The 17,086-nt window shown below is 33.9% G+C and overlaps 1 protein-coding gene across 1 annotated transcript; it reads left to right on the top strand.

The window, feature by feature from the left end:
- Positions 1-12,755: 12,755 nt before the first annotated feature.
- On the top strand, positions 12,756-16,708 carry LOC125837814 (probable xyloglucan 6-xylosyltransferase 5). Its single transcript, XM_049516887.1, has 2 exons — positions 12,756-14,189; positions 16,226-16,708. The coding sequence occupies exon 1, from the start codon at positions 12,785-12,787 to the stop codon at positions 14,147-14,149; it is 1,365 nt and encodes a 454-aa protein (XP_049372844.1). The 5' UTR covers positions 12,756-12,784; the 3' UTR covers positions 14,150-14,189; positions 16,226-16,708.
- Positions 16,709-17,086: the final 378 nt, after the last annotated feature.

Raw genomic sequence — 17,086 nt, 5'->3', positions numbered from 1 at the left:
TTCCCTAAAAAAAATAAAAGACTCGGTTCAAAGGGACTATCCTCAGGAAAAGAACCGAAAACAAAAGCCAAGTAACCCATCCTAAAAAAAATAGAAGACTCAATAAAATAATAAAAACTAGGAATTCATTCCTCCACTCCACACTTAAAAACATGCTATGTCCCCAAAGCATCAACTAAAATTTAAAACAAGGGTTAGAAAAACTCCCTGAGAGTAGCATGTTCTCTTAATTTTATCAAGGGTCGTACGCATCCCACACTTAAGCTTTTACATGCTCCTTTGCTTCAAATTCTTGGGTACTCAGACTTTTCCTAATCTGCAAAAACAAGATCAAAAGAAAAAAAGTGACACTAATAAAATAAGATAACATAAGAAAAAAAAATTAATAATTTTTTTTTTTAAAAAAAACTTAAACAAATAAAAAGAAAAAGTTTAACCTAGAAAAACAATTAATTTCTAAGTCCCCGGCAGCGGCGCCAAAAACTTGTTGCTTCCAATTGCACACGCAAGTGTACATGGTCGCGCAAGTAATGTAGTTGCTCTTAAAAGAACCGGATTATCGAACCCAAAGGACTTGTGAATTAAGTATTTACTAAATTATACTAATTCTAATTATTTATTTAAGGGGGAATTTCAAAAGATGAATATATATTAGCTAAACTAAAAATAAAGATAAAATAACTAAAAATCGATTAACTAAGAAAAGATAGATGTTTACACAATCAATGAATGAATCGATCTAGGATTATGATTTAACTAACAATCATGTTAGCATCAATTTCATCAACTTATTTGATTATCTAGTTATTGATTCACGGGGTTGATAATATAGTCATGATCTCCCGACCTCTAACCTTCTACCACAATTGACAGCCTAACTACATCGTTGAGCGGGGATAGGTTGAACCAACTATGGAGCATTAAGTTGTCTTTCCGTATTTGAGCCAAACAAGGCACCTAAGTATATCCCTATCCTAGACACAAATCAATTCAAGTGACATGAAAGAAAAGATCATGCTTCTTATATTCCACGTTCTATCCCTATATTCCTCTCCCGAGTTTAAAAGAAGACAATAAATCAAGCATCAAAATAGTAATCACAAGAATATAAGAATAACCAATATGATAAACAATTATGCTGAATCAAAATCACTAAACAATCATTTTGTAAGTAAATATAATCAAAGAACGAGAAGTTTAACTCCACATAGACATAAAGCAATTACAACGAATCATTCAAATAAAAGATGTAAAATAAATAAAAGAGAAGAAAAGATGAAACACTAGATCAAAAGTTAATTTCTACATTGTATCATCCTTCTTTAATAATTATTCTTATGAACTATTTATAGATGTAGAAAACCCTGAATAAAATAATTGAGTCAAACCTAAAAGGAGTTGAATTCCACGTGAACAGTGCGCCGCCTCAACTCTGTACTGCTTTTGTCAACTGTTGGTGTCTTCACAAATTGTCACGTGGCAATGAGATACGAATCCCCACTTTGCTTTCTTTACTTTGCTAACATTTGAATATGTTGAAATATTAATATAATATTCAATTTAATCAATTAAACTATCTGCTTGATTTTTTCTTCTTCAACTTTTCATCTTTAATTTATTTTAGCTTCAAACTTCTTCATCTTCACATCAATGTAATCCTACAAATAAAATATACTATTTAGCACAATTCATAAAATTCATGCTAAAAAAGGATAAATATAAATAATAAATGTGAGGCAAATAATGATTAAAAATATATATTTTGGTCTCACATCACATTCAATAAATTATCTATATCTCATTTAAAAGCAATTATGTATTACTGGGTGCTAACCACAGCAAGGTATCAACCTTTAAAATTCATGTTATGCACTATTAGTCTTCTAATGATTTCGGTGAGTTCAATTATTCCAACAAAATTATCCATTAGGTATGTATTAATTATCCTTTTAATATTTAGCTCAAACTTCATGATAATATTAGATACTTATCAAATTTAGACTATCAAGTATAAGAAGACTTACATAGAAAAATAGAATATACTCTATACTATTTATGTTTGGGCTAATACATCACCGAAGATGCTCGTAGATGAAGAGACTCGTGTTGATAATGTGTTATAAAATGAAGCATGTGTAGTAAAATAAAATGAGAAGAAGAAAAGGAGAGAAAGAGAGAGACACAAAGTAGAAATAGTAGTAGTAGCTTTTCTCTATTATTGAATGTTTTTCTTTCACTTACTCTTTCCTTATGTTTCTTACTTTGTTACAAGAAGAGGAGTATATATAGTTGTATATTCTTGGGTACCAACTGTGATACATGGATATCTTCTTGCCATGTATACACTTTGGGCACCAAGTATATCATATGGATGGTTAGGTTGCAACAGTTTGTTTGTTGTGTGTATATTCATCTTACACATAGTGTATAGTGTGTACATATATGTTACCACAAAATATATGTATGTGTACATCCATTTTACAACAATAAATTATATATTGACATCCTTGGCCACTAATGGAAGCTAATGTCTAACCTCTTTTCTTATCAAATTTGGTATTACAGCAAGCAAGGATCCTGCTATCGAATCTCACCGTCACCATATCAAAAAGAATTTTTAAGTTCTTGGCTTATTAAAAAATCAGGCCCGCACGTGAGAAGACATGTTGAGAATATAATTAAATAATAAAAGTGTGCTCTCTCTAACTACTTAAGTTTTTAGATGAGAGAGTCACACACTTTAATATGGTATCAAGAGCCACATATTTTTTTCTTTTTGCCACCATGGACAACTCCAACCAGTCCATCATTGTTGAGGTTCAACCACCTTCCTCTTCTCCTACACATCTCTCCATCATTGATTCCAACTCCTAAACAATTGCCCTTCCCGGCCTTCCGATTAGACTTGACCGAAAAAATTATTATTTTTGGCAATCTAATGTATACTCTGCCTTTGAAGCCTTTGATTTGGAGGCTCATCTTGATGAATCTAATTAGTAGCAGAGCCAGAAATTTAGTGAATAATGTGCAAATTTTCTTCTCAGTTGTATTAAAGGTGTGCAAACTTAAATATGCACTCATATTAACTAACATTTAGCCTCTCTACACCATATAATTTTATGGCGGAGGGTGTTCACCAGACCACCATTCGCCTAAGGTGGCTCTGCCCTTGGATCTAATGTTTCATCTACCACTATCTTAATTATTGCTCAGGACACATCTGAATCCACACCAAATCTTGCCTTCACGGCTTGGAAAAAAGGAAAAATCCTTCTTCTTTAGCTCAAAACTACAATGAGCCATTCTATTCTACCCTACATAATGCACATCCATACAAATAGTGAAGCTTCGTCGTATCTCAATTTCGATCCTGATTCAGGCAACTTCGCCACCAACTCCAAACCACCACTAAGGGCTTTTCCACCATTATGGACTATGTTGACAAGAAACGTACTATATCCCATAGTTTATCTTTTGATGCCCATCCGGTAATAGATGAAGAACTTATGAGAGCTATTTTGTTTGGTCTAGACTCTTCGTATGACCCTTTTTGCTCAACCATCAACCCTCAACTTGAGAACCTCACTACTAACTCACTGCTTGGTTTACTTCTCCAAGAAGAGGAAAAGCTTTTTTGAGGAAACCAAAGCCCTCCAACTTCAAGCCAATGTCATATCTCATCAATACACCTAGCATTCCTAGTCACTTGACATCCCAATCAATAAAGTTTCACCACCTCTAAAAAATCCTTTGATTTCCCAAACAACAACAACCCCCCTTGTTCTTCTTCTAGTACTCGACCTCTTCATCTTAATAAAATTATTCATGTTCCTTCCATCACCAAGAGTTTACTGAGTGCTTCTCAATTTGATAAAGATAAAAATATCTTTATGGAATTTCACCTTTGTGTAGGCTTCCTGTTATCTCATCCTCAACTCCTCACGCATTTGTATACTAACGAGCATTGAAGCGCAACATGAATGTCTTGGTCATCCTTTGGAGCAACTTTTGCATCATTTAGTCTCTAGTTTTAATCTTTCAGTGTCGTCCAATAAAATGTCTACACTTTGTGGATCATGTCAATTAGGAAATAGATATAGGCTCTATTGATCTTCTCTTTCAAGTAAAAGCTTGTTCCCTTTTGATTAAGTGTATTTTGATATTTGGGGACCTTCTCCGCATCTTTCTATCAATGGAAATATGTATTTCATTCAATTTATTGATGATTCCACTAAATTTGTTTGGATATTTTTCTTGGAAACAAAATCTCAAGTTCTTGATGTTTCTAAATACATCCATAAGATGGTTGACACACAATTTGGCAAGAGAATCAAAACGTTGCAAACTGATTAGGGTGAGGAATATCGTAATTTGTCTTCTTATGGCCTATCCATTAGCATAATTCATCGTCCCTCATCATACTCACTGCCCACTCAACCCCTATCAATATCACCTCTATCTATATCTTCTAATACAACCTCTTCACCATAAAACATATGTTCAAACACCGTCATCCTCTACTTCAAGCTTCTATCAGAATACTCTGACATATTTTTGGCATTCTATCTCCTGCAATCATTCTATGACCATAAGAGATCAAACAAATTCCCTCAAGCCTAAATCACTTACTATATCTCGCCATCATATCCCAGATTCATCTTGTATGAACAGCAAACCAAAAACCTATAAGAACATTGCATCCTCTCCTGATTGGTTGTGTGTCATGGAGGCTGAGTATCAAGCATTTGTTTGTAACAACACCTAGAAACTTGCTCTTTGTCATCCCAATGCAAATGTGGTGGGTTGTAAATGGGTGCAACACATTAAGCATGGAGCATATGGGTTGATTGAAAGGTACAAAGTTGGTTTGGCGTTGCTAAAGGTTTTTATCAAGAAGAAGGGGTGGATTTCCATAATACATTCAACATGCTGTCAATCCTTCAACTATCAGACTTGTCCTATCTCATGTAGTGTCTAAAGGTCTCTTAAGAAGTTAGATGTTAGTAATGTGTTCCTTAATGGTGACCTTTCAGAGGTTATTTACATGTCTCAACCACTATAATTTATTGACAAGTTTCACCCACATTTTGTGTGTCACTTGTCGGAGGCTTTATATGTACTAAAGAAAGATCCTCGTGCCTGCAGGTTTCTCAAGGTCAAAACATTTCTCCTATCACATGGATATACTTGTTGTTACTCTGACTTATCCTTGTTTGTCCTTCATACTCCCTTCTTTACTACCTACTTATTAGTCTATGTTGAGGACATCATCTTAATGGGTAGTGATATTTATTATATCTCCTCATTCACCAAATCCCTTGTTCTCCAATTCTCTTTAAAAGACCTTGGTAATCTCTCATTTTTCTTGGGTATTAAAGTTGTTAGTATGGGATCTGGGATGCATCTATCTTAAGCTATCTACATTTGAGACTTACTCACCCGAACAAAATAAAAGGATTGCAAACTTTCTCATTCTCCAGTAGACAACACATTCCAATTGCCCAAACATGGTGAAACTTTTGATGATCCATCATTATATATGAGCATTGTTGGGGATCTTTAATATGAGAGCATCACATAATCAGAGATCTATTTTTCGGTGAGATGTCTGTTAATACATGCATAACACTACCTTGGATCATTGGAAAGCCCTGAAATGGATCCTTCGTTATCTCAAAGGCACCCTCACATATGGAATATCCATCATACCATCCACTTTCTCTACTATAAATGTCTATTGTGATGTAGGGTCTGTTGTTGATCCTTATGATCATCGTTCTCATCATGACTTTGCTGTATTTTATGGTCATAATCTAATCAGTTGGTCCTCACGAAAGCAAAAAGGTAGTAGCTCGGTCTACCACTAAAGCTTAATATTGTGCCATCGCATTTGTCGCATCAGAAGTATCCTGGATAACTAGTCTACTTATGGAACTTCAATTGCCTTGTCCTCGTTGTGAGATCCGATACTTTTTTTCTATTCTTGCATAATATTCGTGGTGTAGTGTGACGTGGTTATATGAGGTGTATATGTCTTGGTATAGTAAATTGAAGAATAAGATTGCAAATGGATGGAAATATTAAGGAACTAAACCAAAGTTTTAGGTCAAAGGAATCTCTCAAACAAATGTTTGGGGTTAAAGAAATGACTTGGGTAACACCTTACCCGTTTGAAAGGTTTAAATAAACCCATACCTCCGGGATAAGCCTATATGCTTCTGATATTCTAAGAATAATGTGTTACGAGGTATTATAATAACACAATGGTCTTATGCTAAGTTTTGGAGTCAAAAAAATTAACGAAACAAAAGTCGGCAAAAGTTATCAAAGTTTCTCTAATAAATTTTTCTAAACTTTGGGTCAAATATCTCGGATGTTTTCTCCCAATATATAAGAAGTTATAAGTCCCATGACCTATCGAATCGAAGTTCTATGAGTGTATTTTTTAATGCACAAAACCTCACATTAAACCGACATCATACTAAAAAGTTATGAGTATTTTATTGCAGACTGTTTGGGCAGAATTTGGGCCGCGAATCGGGTCTGGTAAAAAAATATGGTATGTCGGCTATTCATGTTTTAACCAATAAAGATTTCTTTTCAGTTCCAAACCAGAAATAAAGCCTAGGAGAGGGTTCTGATGGATTTCATGAATGATGAAGGTTCTTTTTAAGCGATTTCTACCATTAAAGGTTGTCCCCGTGCCTAGAAACATGATCTCTACATGTGGCAATCTTTTTCCCCTTCTAGTAGTTGTGTTTGGAGCTAGTTTTGGAAGACATAACATGGTAGTTATTTTTGCTTCTTCAATGCTTACACTTGGTTTGCTAAGGTAATCATCTCGGGGCTCTTTATGATTGTTTTTACGAAGTTCTACGAACGTTTTGTCAAGTTAGGACCATATGGCAAATCTGTCAATTTAAGCTCAGTTATAAATGGTTTATACGTGCATACTGATAATGCTCAAATCACCCTCCAAAACTAATTAAAAGAGTAAGAGATCGTAATCAGTAAAAACCCAATGAAGAGTTGGGGTCGAATCCCACAAGGGATGGTATATCGTAGAGAATTCCTTATTAAGAAATTTGAACTTTAAATTAGCTCATTTGTAATAGTAAGAACAATTGGGTGAATGGTACCACCAACTTAATATAAAGTTTTGGTTATCAATTATCACAATTAATCTAAAATTTAAACGAAATCAAAAGTTAACAAGCAATCTAGGGGTGTGGGGATTGGAAATTGATGTAACATAAGGGTGATTGTGTTGTTCTATAGTGATGAACATTTATGAATAGGCTAAGTCATCTTCGTTGACGCTAATCATCTTTCAATCTTAAATAATTTATGTATAGTATATCCTTTCGGCCTTATCTATATGCCTTTTCTAAACAACTCAATTCCTTACTCTGTTCTTTCTTTCAAGAATAGGGCAAATAGATCTGACTCATAACTTCTCTTTCAGGAAATTCATAGACATCAAACCTAAATTGCTAGTATTGAACTAATTACCCACTCCAATTAATCTCTTTCGAGTATCAACCGGATATCGAAAGTAGGAATTAAGTTTGCAAACTAAACCCATAAGTTAACCCCATGGTAATTAGATCAAATTCATACATGAACAACAACAAAACAGAGCATAGCACAATACCACTACATTAAATAAACACCCAACCCCATTTGAGCACCCCGAGATCTTGGGGTTTTATCCACCTATCACAAAAAGTGGAGAAAGTATACCTTCAATGAAAGAAGCCATGGGTAACTTGAAATAAAACAATTAAGAGTAAACTGTGGGTTTGGAGTGAGCACGACCAGAAGGCATTTAATGATCTCAAGGGTGTTGTGATAAAAGAGCTAGTCCTTGCACTTCGTGATTTTTCCAAGACATCTGAGGTGCACACAGATGCTTAAGACTTTGCCATTGAGGGCGTCTTGATGCAAGAAAAGCACCCAATTCCGTTCGAGAGCCGCAAGATGAATGAAACTAAATGGTGGTACACCGTGCAAGAGAAAGAGATGATTGCCATAGTGCATTACGTACACAGATGGAGACATTACCTACTTGGATCCACCTTCATAGTCAAGACAGACAATGTGGCCACTAACTATTTCCAGTCGCAGAAAAATCTCACTCTTAAGCAAGTTGTATGGCAAGACTTCCTGGCCAAGTTCGACTATGTATTGGAGTACAAGATAGGAAAGGGCAATGTTGTGGCCGATGCTTAATGTAGAAAGCCTAAACTTGATGCCATCACTACAGTCTATTGTGACATCTAAGATACGGTTAAGGATGGCATGCAAGATGACCCATAAGTGAAGCGACTTATGGATTTAGCTGCCCAAGCAAGATAAGACACTTTTGGGTGGACACGGACTATTGCTCACTGGAAACTTTTGAAAGGAGTTGTTTGATATACCTAGCATGGAGTTGCACTTCTCCACTAGTTTCCACCAGCAGACGGATGGCCGAACAGAGCAAGTCAATGCCTTACTAGAGTGCTACTTTAGCACTATGTGAGTGCGCACCAGAAGGACTAAGCAAGGCTCTTAGGCATGGCGCAATTTTCCTACAACCTATAGGGGAGTAATTTCATGAGGCTCACACCCTTTCAGATGGCCACATGCAAGTAGCCTCAAACTCCACATTCGCTACTAGTCGCATTCCAAGGTAAGAGTTTGGGGGCTTACCACTTCGCCAAGGGATGAGAGGAACAACTTGACTCTGCTAAGTCCTACTTGGACAACACAATAAGGAAGATGAAGAAGTTCGCTGACCACAAATGTCGTCCCACAAATTATAAGGTTGGAAACATGGTCTTGGTGATGTTTAATTCAATACACTTCAAGGCACTACTATGCGTACACCAAAACTTGGTGCGTAAGTATAAGGGCTCGTTCTATTTCGTTGATAAGGTGGGCAAGATCTCATATACGGTAGAATTGCCACCTTATTTTAAGATTCATCCAGTCTTTCATGCCGACATCTTCAAGACATATCACGAAGACAAGGTGATCCTTGCTGGAATCAATCAAGTTAGACACCGATTGTCATCATTGACTCGCACGATCGAGAAATCGAGGCTATTATTGACTGTCAAGCCAAGAGGAAGCAAGGACACCAAGCCACTGCCATGCTTCTTATTTATTCGAAGGGACTATCTTCGAAAAAAGCCACATGGGAACAATATAAAGACTTGAGGCAATTCAAAGATAAAATTCGGGAGTTCATGCAGCAACAATACATTGTGGTCTTTGTAACATCAGGTGGGGAAGGGTGACATGACCCGCCACTTTGTCATACCACTTAGGGATAACATTAACAACATAAGTGAGCTAGCCTTAGTCGGAAAAAATTAGAGTCTTAGAGAGGTTTGGAGAAGACTCTAGAATATCCAAGAAGATTTCTTAGAAGGCCTTAGAAAACTCTACACTTGTAGAGAAATCTAAACAAAAGCTTATTTTTAAATATGTAGGGACTTGTATAACAATTTTATTTACATTTTAGCCTCTAAGTGTGTAGCATAAATAGAGGGGCATTCATTTGTAACTTAGCCAAGCAAAAACAAGCAATCTTCCAAAGCCATACAAAAGCCTCCTTATAAATTAATTTGTGTTTTTCTACATTCTTTTAGTGATCTAAGTTTGAAAAAGCTTACTTGAGAATACAAAATCAAGAAAGAATCGTGAGTAAGTTATCGAGTGCCGCACAAAGTGTTTAGTTGATGTCTAAGTCCATAACACTAGATAAAGTGTGTGCGTCCAAACCTGAGACATGAGACATGAGACATGAGACAAATGTGGGTCCTGTTGAGGAAGCATAGTTGTTTAGTAAAAATAAAATAATTATATATTGTTATTGAAAAATCTATACCTATATATAAAGCTAGATTAAAAAAATGTGATGTGGCACCTCTCTTTGGCCAAGGATCCAATTTATCTTTTTTTCTCATTTTTTTGACATTTTATTTATTTATTTATTATTTATTATTATTTTACAAATATGAATGTGGCAATTACTATTCCTTTCATTTATTCATATTCTTTAATATAAATTTTAATTGTCTTTATTTTCACTATTTCCATGACTTTTCATGGTCATAACTCCTAAATTTTATTAATAGTCATGTTCATGTCTTCATTTGGTATTCCCTATTGTAATCTTATAAATAGAGGCATTGTAAATTTTTCTTACAAAAGAAATGATCAAATCTATATAGTATATATATGTGTGTAAAGCTCTCAAATTTGTGGTGAAGGTGATTTGAGATGATTCAGCTAAAAGAAAGGCACAAGTATTCTATACTATTTTTTCTTTTCGATCATAATAATATTATTTTGAGTTTGGTATTTATTTGATTTGATTATAGGTTGCATCTATAGAAAATACAAAGAAAACAGATGGGCTAATGATGAGAAATTGTAAGCAATTCTTCTCAAACTCTCTTTTATATTTATTTCCTTTTTCTTTGTATGTTTGAACTAAAGAAGTTGTACTCCTTGATCATAAGTTTTGATGAGTGATAAATATATGAGTTAATTTTTTTTAAGAATTTCTTTATCTTGCAGTATTTGGAGAATGGAGGGGGGAGGGGGAGATAGGAAAATGAAATTTTATCATATGGGTTAAAAATAAGAAATTGTAAGCAATTCTTCTCAAACTCTCTTTTATATTTATTTCCCTTTTTCTTAGTATGTTGGACTATAGAAGTTATACTCAATTGATCATAAGTTTTGCCAAGTGATAAACATATGAGGTATTCAATTATAATCTTACTTTATTGTTCCAAGTTTTTATTTTTTTAAGAATTTATGTATTTTGCAATATTTGGAGAAGGGAAGGGGAGGATGATAGAAAAGTGAGATTTTATGATAAAATTAAATTCTGAACTTAATTACAATTCACAACTGTAAAAATAATACTGTTTCATTATTTTGCAGGTATAGATAATCTGATATACGGGGTGAAGAAAATGAAATGGTGAAACAATTAATTTAAGATTGAGAGCAAGGAAATGAAAAATATAATAATTTAGTTAAGAATAATATTTTTATTTCTAAATAGTCATTTTGTAATAATAATTTTATTGCCTCTGTGTTACTCTAAATCTCCATAATTTTATATTTTTTTTCTTTTAATTTTGTTAATTGAGAGGTAAATATCTCTCCCATGAGTTGTAGTACTTTAGATTTTCACATATTTTGAATTGTAAATTTATGAAAAAATGATTATTAATTTTATGTGTGATAATTGTTTGAATTTTATCTTCTTTATTTTTATTCCACATAAATACACTGGATATGAATCTAACAAACAAGTGATATGCTCTTTTTTTCTTCCTATTAATCCTTTTCAATTAAATGCATAAAATCTGTAAATATTATAAAGCTAAATATATAGAGAAGTAACGTGCCACCTCTTTATAACTTCGAATTGCATTATTTGTTTTCTCTTCTTGGCATTTTATTCCCCCATTTCATTATATAATAATAATACAATAATCTCTACTTAGTATTATTTTTCTTAATTATTTTAATTAAAAAATTATCTTCATAACTCATATCACTTTTTAAAAATAACTTCTATTATAATAATATTTATTAATTTTGTGACTTCAACTCACATTAACCTCCAATTGCATTATTTGTTTTCTCTTCTTCTAGGCATTTTCTTCTCCAATAATAATAATAATAATAATAATAATAATGATGATGATAATGATAATGATGATAATGATAATGATAATAATGATAATCATGATAATCATGATAATGATAATAATGATGATAATGATAATAATGATAATGATAATAATGATGATAATGATGATAATGATGATAATGATAATAATGATAATGATGATAATAATGATAATAATAATAATAATAATAATAATAATAATAATAATAATAATAATAATAATATCTATTTAGTATTATAATTATTTTAATTAAAAAATCATCTTCATAACTCATATCACCTTTTTAAAATAACTTCTATTATAATAATAATCACTAATTTTGTGGCTTTAACTCACATTTTCATCACTCCTACTCTTAATATTCTTCATTACTCATATGTTTTTTCAAGTTTCTAGCCCTCAAATAATATTTTACTTATAATTTTTGATGCCTTATCATAATTTTCTCATTATGAATTTTTATATGATCTCAAATAAAAATGATATGACACCTCTTATAGTTCAAGAAATTTATTTATAATTTTTCTCTTTTTTTTTTTTTGATATTTTTCTTAATTTTTTTCATGTATGTGCTATATTATTATAAAAACTCAAAACTCACTTCTCAATTCTCTTAAGTATGTAATAAATGTGCCTATGTTAAAGTTGTGAAAAATTAAAGGCGTTACATTGATTATTTTTTTCAGTTTTTTATTAGTAATATTTAATTAATAGACTGTAAATGGTCATCATATACAATATTACAATTTTTCCTATAAAAGAAAGGTCATTCTATAATCTGAAATAATTGTATAAGTAGTTGATTTAATTTACAAAATTAAAATTTATATGTACTAGATGAAAAATTTATATACTTTATTTTCTAAATTCATAAAATATTCTTAAGAAAATTTACTAATAATTTTCGCAAAGTTTACTAGTTCTATTTATAAGGCTTGAAACAATTTGTACCTAGATAATATCCCTGCATTTCTATTTATATGTCGTCATTAATAATAATATTATATGTTTCTTAATACTTGAGAAGGAGTATTGTAAATAGCAATTTTTGTTTTGTTACTGAACTCCCGTCGGTGAGCATGGGCCAAGAAAGCACATTTACAGCTCAAAAAAGAGCCGGAGCACTCCCTACAACCGTCACGGCCAACGGCGGTGTCCGTGGCCGCTCCCCCAACGTATTACCACGCGGCCGTCAGATCGACCGTACCTTCAACAATGTCAAAATCACCATCCTTTGCGGTTTCGTCACTATCCTTGTACTCCGTGGCACCATTGGTATCGGCAACGTTTCATCCTCGGAAGCAGAGGCTGAGAATCAGAATTTAATAGAAGAAACTAATCGGATCCTCTCCGATATCCGTTCCGATAAGGACCCGGATGATCCAGCAGGAGATCAACCTGAGACTTTCATGAGTCTTAATGACACTTACAGTTTAGGGCCCAAAATTGCTAATTGGGATAAAGACCGGAAAATGTGGCTTCAGAAGAATCCAGAATTTCCCAATTTCGTTAATGGTAAGCCTCGGATTTTACTTGTAACTGGGTCTCCTCCAAATCCTTGTGACAATGCAATTGGGGATCATTATCTGTTGAAGGCGATAAAGAACAAGATTGATTATTGTAGGATTCATGGTATTGAAATTTTGTATAATTTAGCTCATTTGGAAAAGGAAATGGCTGGTTACTGGGCCAAACTTCCATTGATTCGTAGGCTAATGTTGTCTCATCCTGAAGTGGAGTGGATTTGGTGGATGGATAGTGATGCTTTGTTTACTGATATGGTTTTTGAGATGCCTTTATCAAAGTATAATCGTCATAATCTTGTTGTTCATGGATACCCAGATTTATTGTTTGATCAAAAATCATGGATTGCATTGAACACAGGTAGTTTTCTTTTTAGGAATTGCCAGTGGTTTCTTGATTTGTTGGATGCTTGGGCCCCAATGGGACCTAAAGGTCCTATTCGCGAGGAAGCTGGCAAGATTTTGACATCTTATTTAAAGGGTAGACCCGCTTTTGAAGCCGATGATCAGTCTGCCCTAATTTACTTGTTGGTATCACAGAAGGATAAATGGATGCCCAAGGTGTTCGTTGAGAATTCATATTATCTACACGGATATTGGGCGGGGCTAGTTGATAGGTACGAAGAGATGATTGAGAAGTACCATCCTGGTTTAGGTGATGAGAGATGGCCATTTGTTACACATTTTGTAGGGTGCAAGCCTTGTGGGAGTTATGGAGATTACCCCGTTGAGAGATGCTTGAAAAGCATGGAGAGGGCTTTCAATTTTGCAGATAATCAAGTGCTTAACTTGTATGGGTTCAAACATAAGGGCTTGTTGAGTCCCAACGTCAAAAGGATTAGGAATGAAACTGATCACCCCCTGCAGTACGTAGATCAGTTAGATGTTCGACATGCAAAGCCCAAGCACACGGGAACTTAGAGCTAGGAGTATACTGTCTTTCGCTGGAAAAAATCTTCAGGTACTAAAGATATTTACTTTGTTTTGTTGGATTTGTAGATTAGATCTTGTTTATTGTGGATGTCTAAACATTAGCTTTACCAGTGTTTACTATGCTGCTTTTGTGGTTACCAACTACCTAAGTATGTATTGATTGATGTCATTCTAGCTGCTACGTACTAGCAGAGGTTTTGGGGAGACTACATCATTCACTTCACCGTGGTTCTTAAGGGAGGAAAGAAAACCGACAACTGAAAAGTTCTAACAGAAGAATATGGTGGAAAAATTAGTAGGTATCCCTTGGAATTAGTCGAGGTGCGCGCACAAGGTGACCTAGATACCATGATTATACAAAATTGGTGGAAAATGATTTTGTATTGGTAGGTTGCATGCTGGCATGCCTTTCAGTCTGTTTTATTTTTATCTTTAGTTCCTTTGTGTTTTATAGCCCGGAGATTAAGAACTTGCAATTTCTTACTAATTCTCTTTGCCATGAGGTGGACGTGCCCCTTTGTTACTGATTAGAAGTATAACTTACCAGGGGATGGAGTGTATGAGGGAAACTGGGAAAACTGATGTCTTATGCTTTTGTTTTGGACCAAGAAACATGGCTTTAAAATGTCTCTTTACTTTGGTAAAACTTTGTTTGTTAAGTCGACTATTAGATTCTGATCCATCCAAAGAAGCTTATTCGGATGTGGGTGAGGTATGAGATAGCCTCATTCAACAGGAAGCTTTGTGCTTTTCTTTGCTCTGGTAAGATTTTTTCATTTATTGAGATAACTTGGCTCTCTTCGGCTTTGTCTGGCCCTTTGCTTCAATTCACCTTATGCTAGTCCCCATGATTTTATGCTGATTGAAGTATTGCCATGGATATTGATAAGAATCGGGTTACTTGAATAAAATCAAGAAAATAGTATGGAAGCTACTTGCTTTGGCCTTCTGTGGGCCCCTCATTTTGGGCTCCATGGGCCCCAATCTTTTTTTCTATTCATTTTGTCCTAATGTATATGACACTTTTGTTTAGTTGATTCCAAAAAAATACTCCCTCTGTCCCATTTTATATGAGGTAGTTTAACTCGGCACGGAGTTAAGAAAAGAAGGAAGAATTTTAAAACTTGTGGTCCAAAATGAATGATAGAAATTTGTGTTGTTGTAAATCATTTCATTAAGGGTAAAATAAACATTTTATAGTTAAATTGTTAGTTAATACATAAATGTGTCATTCTTTTTGGGACTGACTAAAAAGAAAAGTAAATCACATAAATTGGGACAGAGGGAGTAATACATTTCTATATTTAGTAACAATTTAACTTTAAATGCTCATTTTATTCTTAATTAGATGATTTACAGTCATACAAACATCTATGACTTATTTAAGACCACAACTTTGAAAAGTCTTTCTTTCTTAAATTTCGTGTCCGATCAAAATACATCATATAAAGTGGGAGGGAGGGAGTATTAGATTTGGACTTGGGCCATAAAATACGTGTACTTGTGTCGCACTTAGCCCTCTTCTTGGGCTCATTCTTGGACTTGACTTCTACAATAAGCACCTTCTTAATTTCCCATTGAAGTCCGCCAACCTCACATGAAGGAACGCCACCGTGGATGCTATCAGATGCATATTGAATAACCAAACTATGTGTTGATTGAACTATTTATGACATGAATGTGGGGAGATTGCATATGGATTTTAGAAATCAATTCATTCAGTTAGCACATTGGGTTAGTTCAGCGTGTCAACTCTTCATACATGTACATATTCAGTAAAGTATACATATGACCATGATTTGGTTGCAATGATGCAGTTTTAAGACACAATATAACACAGTTGGTGGCAATGATATGATTTTAAATCACTGTAATTTCCATGAAGATTAATGCAAAATGCATCAGTTATTGAAGCTTGTTTGGGCTTGTGTTAGTGTAGAGAAATCCCCTCTATTGCATGTTTGAACAAAGCATTGTGTCTCAGAACCAAGGAACTGATATCATATTAGTATGAACTTTTTCTTCTTAGTCAAAGTATGTTACCTTTTCCTCCAATTTTGGCAGTTTTTCGTGGTCTTGCTTGGGATGTGCTGACAAAAGGATTGATCTGTCTTTGCATTAATCAAAAAAAGAAAAAAAGGAAAATAGGTTTGATATGTCTCGTATGAGAATGGCACTCTTGGAATGAAGTGCTCTTGCTCTTCTGCCTCTCTTTCTGTGATAGCGAAGCATTGCAAGAAGAGGGCAGAATGTCATTTTATTCGATCTCCCAAGGAGTAAGTTTGTTTTACATTTACTTATTTGTTGCAACATTTTAGCTCCTGAGCAAGTTGAGAGAATCTCAGATGAATTAACTGATGCTGCGCAAAACGAACCACTTCGAATCATCAAGGAACCAGCTTCATATCATGATCTCACTTGTATAATCGCAATCGTGATTGCTAGTCTCTTGTTCATTTTTTGGTATATGGTAGTGGACAACAAAATGTTTAGTTTGAACTTGGAAGTATTACCAGCATTAATACATGTTCTTTTATTCTTTTGCCTATTTCCAAAGTTTGGTTAGTTTGGTCCCTTCTTTATCGTATCTCATCCAGGCAGCTTGCATCTACTTGAAGGAAATCCATGAAATAGTGCAGTTTCTCTAAGACATTTGCAGAATATTACTCCCTTCGTTCACTTTTATTTGTCTACTATACTAAAAAATCATTTTCATTTTACTCGTCACTTTTAGCATTTCAATTTTTTTTTCCATGTTTTATCCTCAATATCAATTACTTATTTTTCAAATCAATTCTCAAGATCTAATACTATACATTAATTAATATGGATATTATTGTAAAATATTCATATTAATCATTGTGCTTAATGGGTGTGTAAAGTTCAAATTGGAATCATTGTTTTTTAAGGAGGTGTAAAGTTCAA

The sequence above is a fragment of the Solanum verrucosum genome, unplaced genomic scaffold (assembly GCF_900185275.1).
Source record: "Solanum verrucosum unplaced genomic scaffold, falcon-dt-bn FXZP01000139.1, whole genome shotgun sequence".
Taxonomy (NCBI): domain Eukaryota; kingdom Viridiplantae; phylum Streptophyta; class Magnoliopsida; order Solanales; family Solanaceae; genus Solanum; species Solanum verrucosum.
Note: the sequence above shows the minus strand (reverse complement) of the source record. Positions and strands in the feature narration are given on the sequence as shown.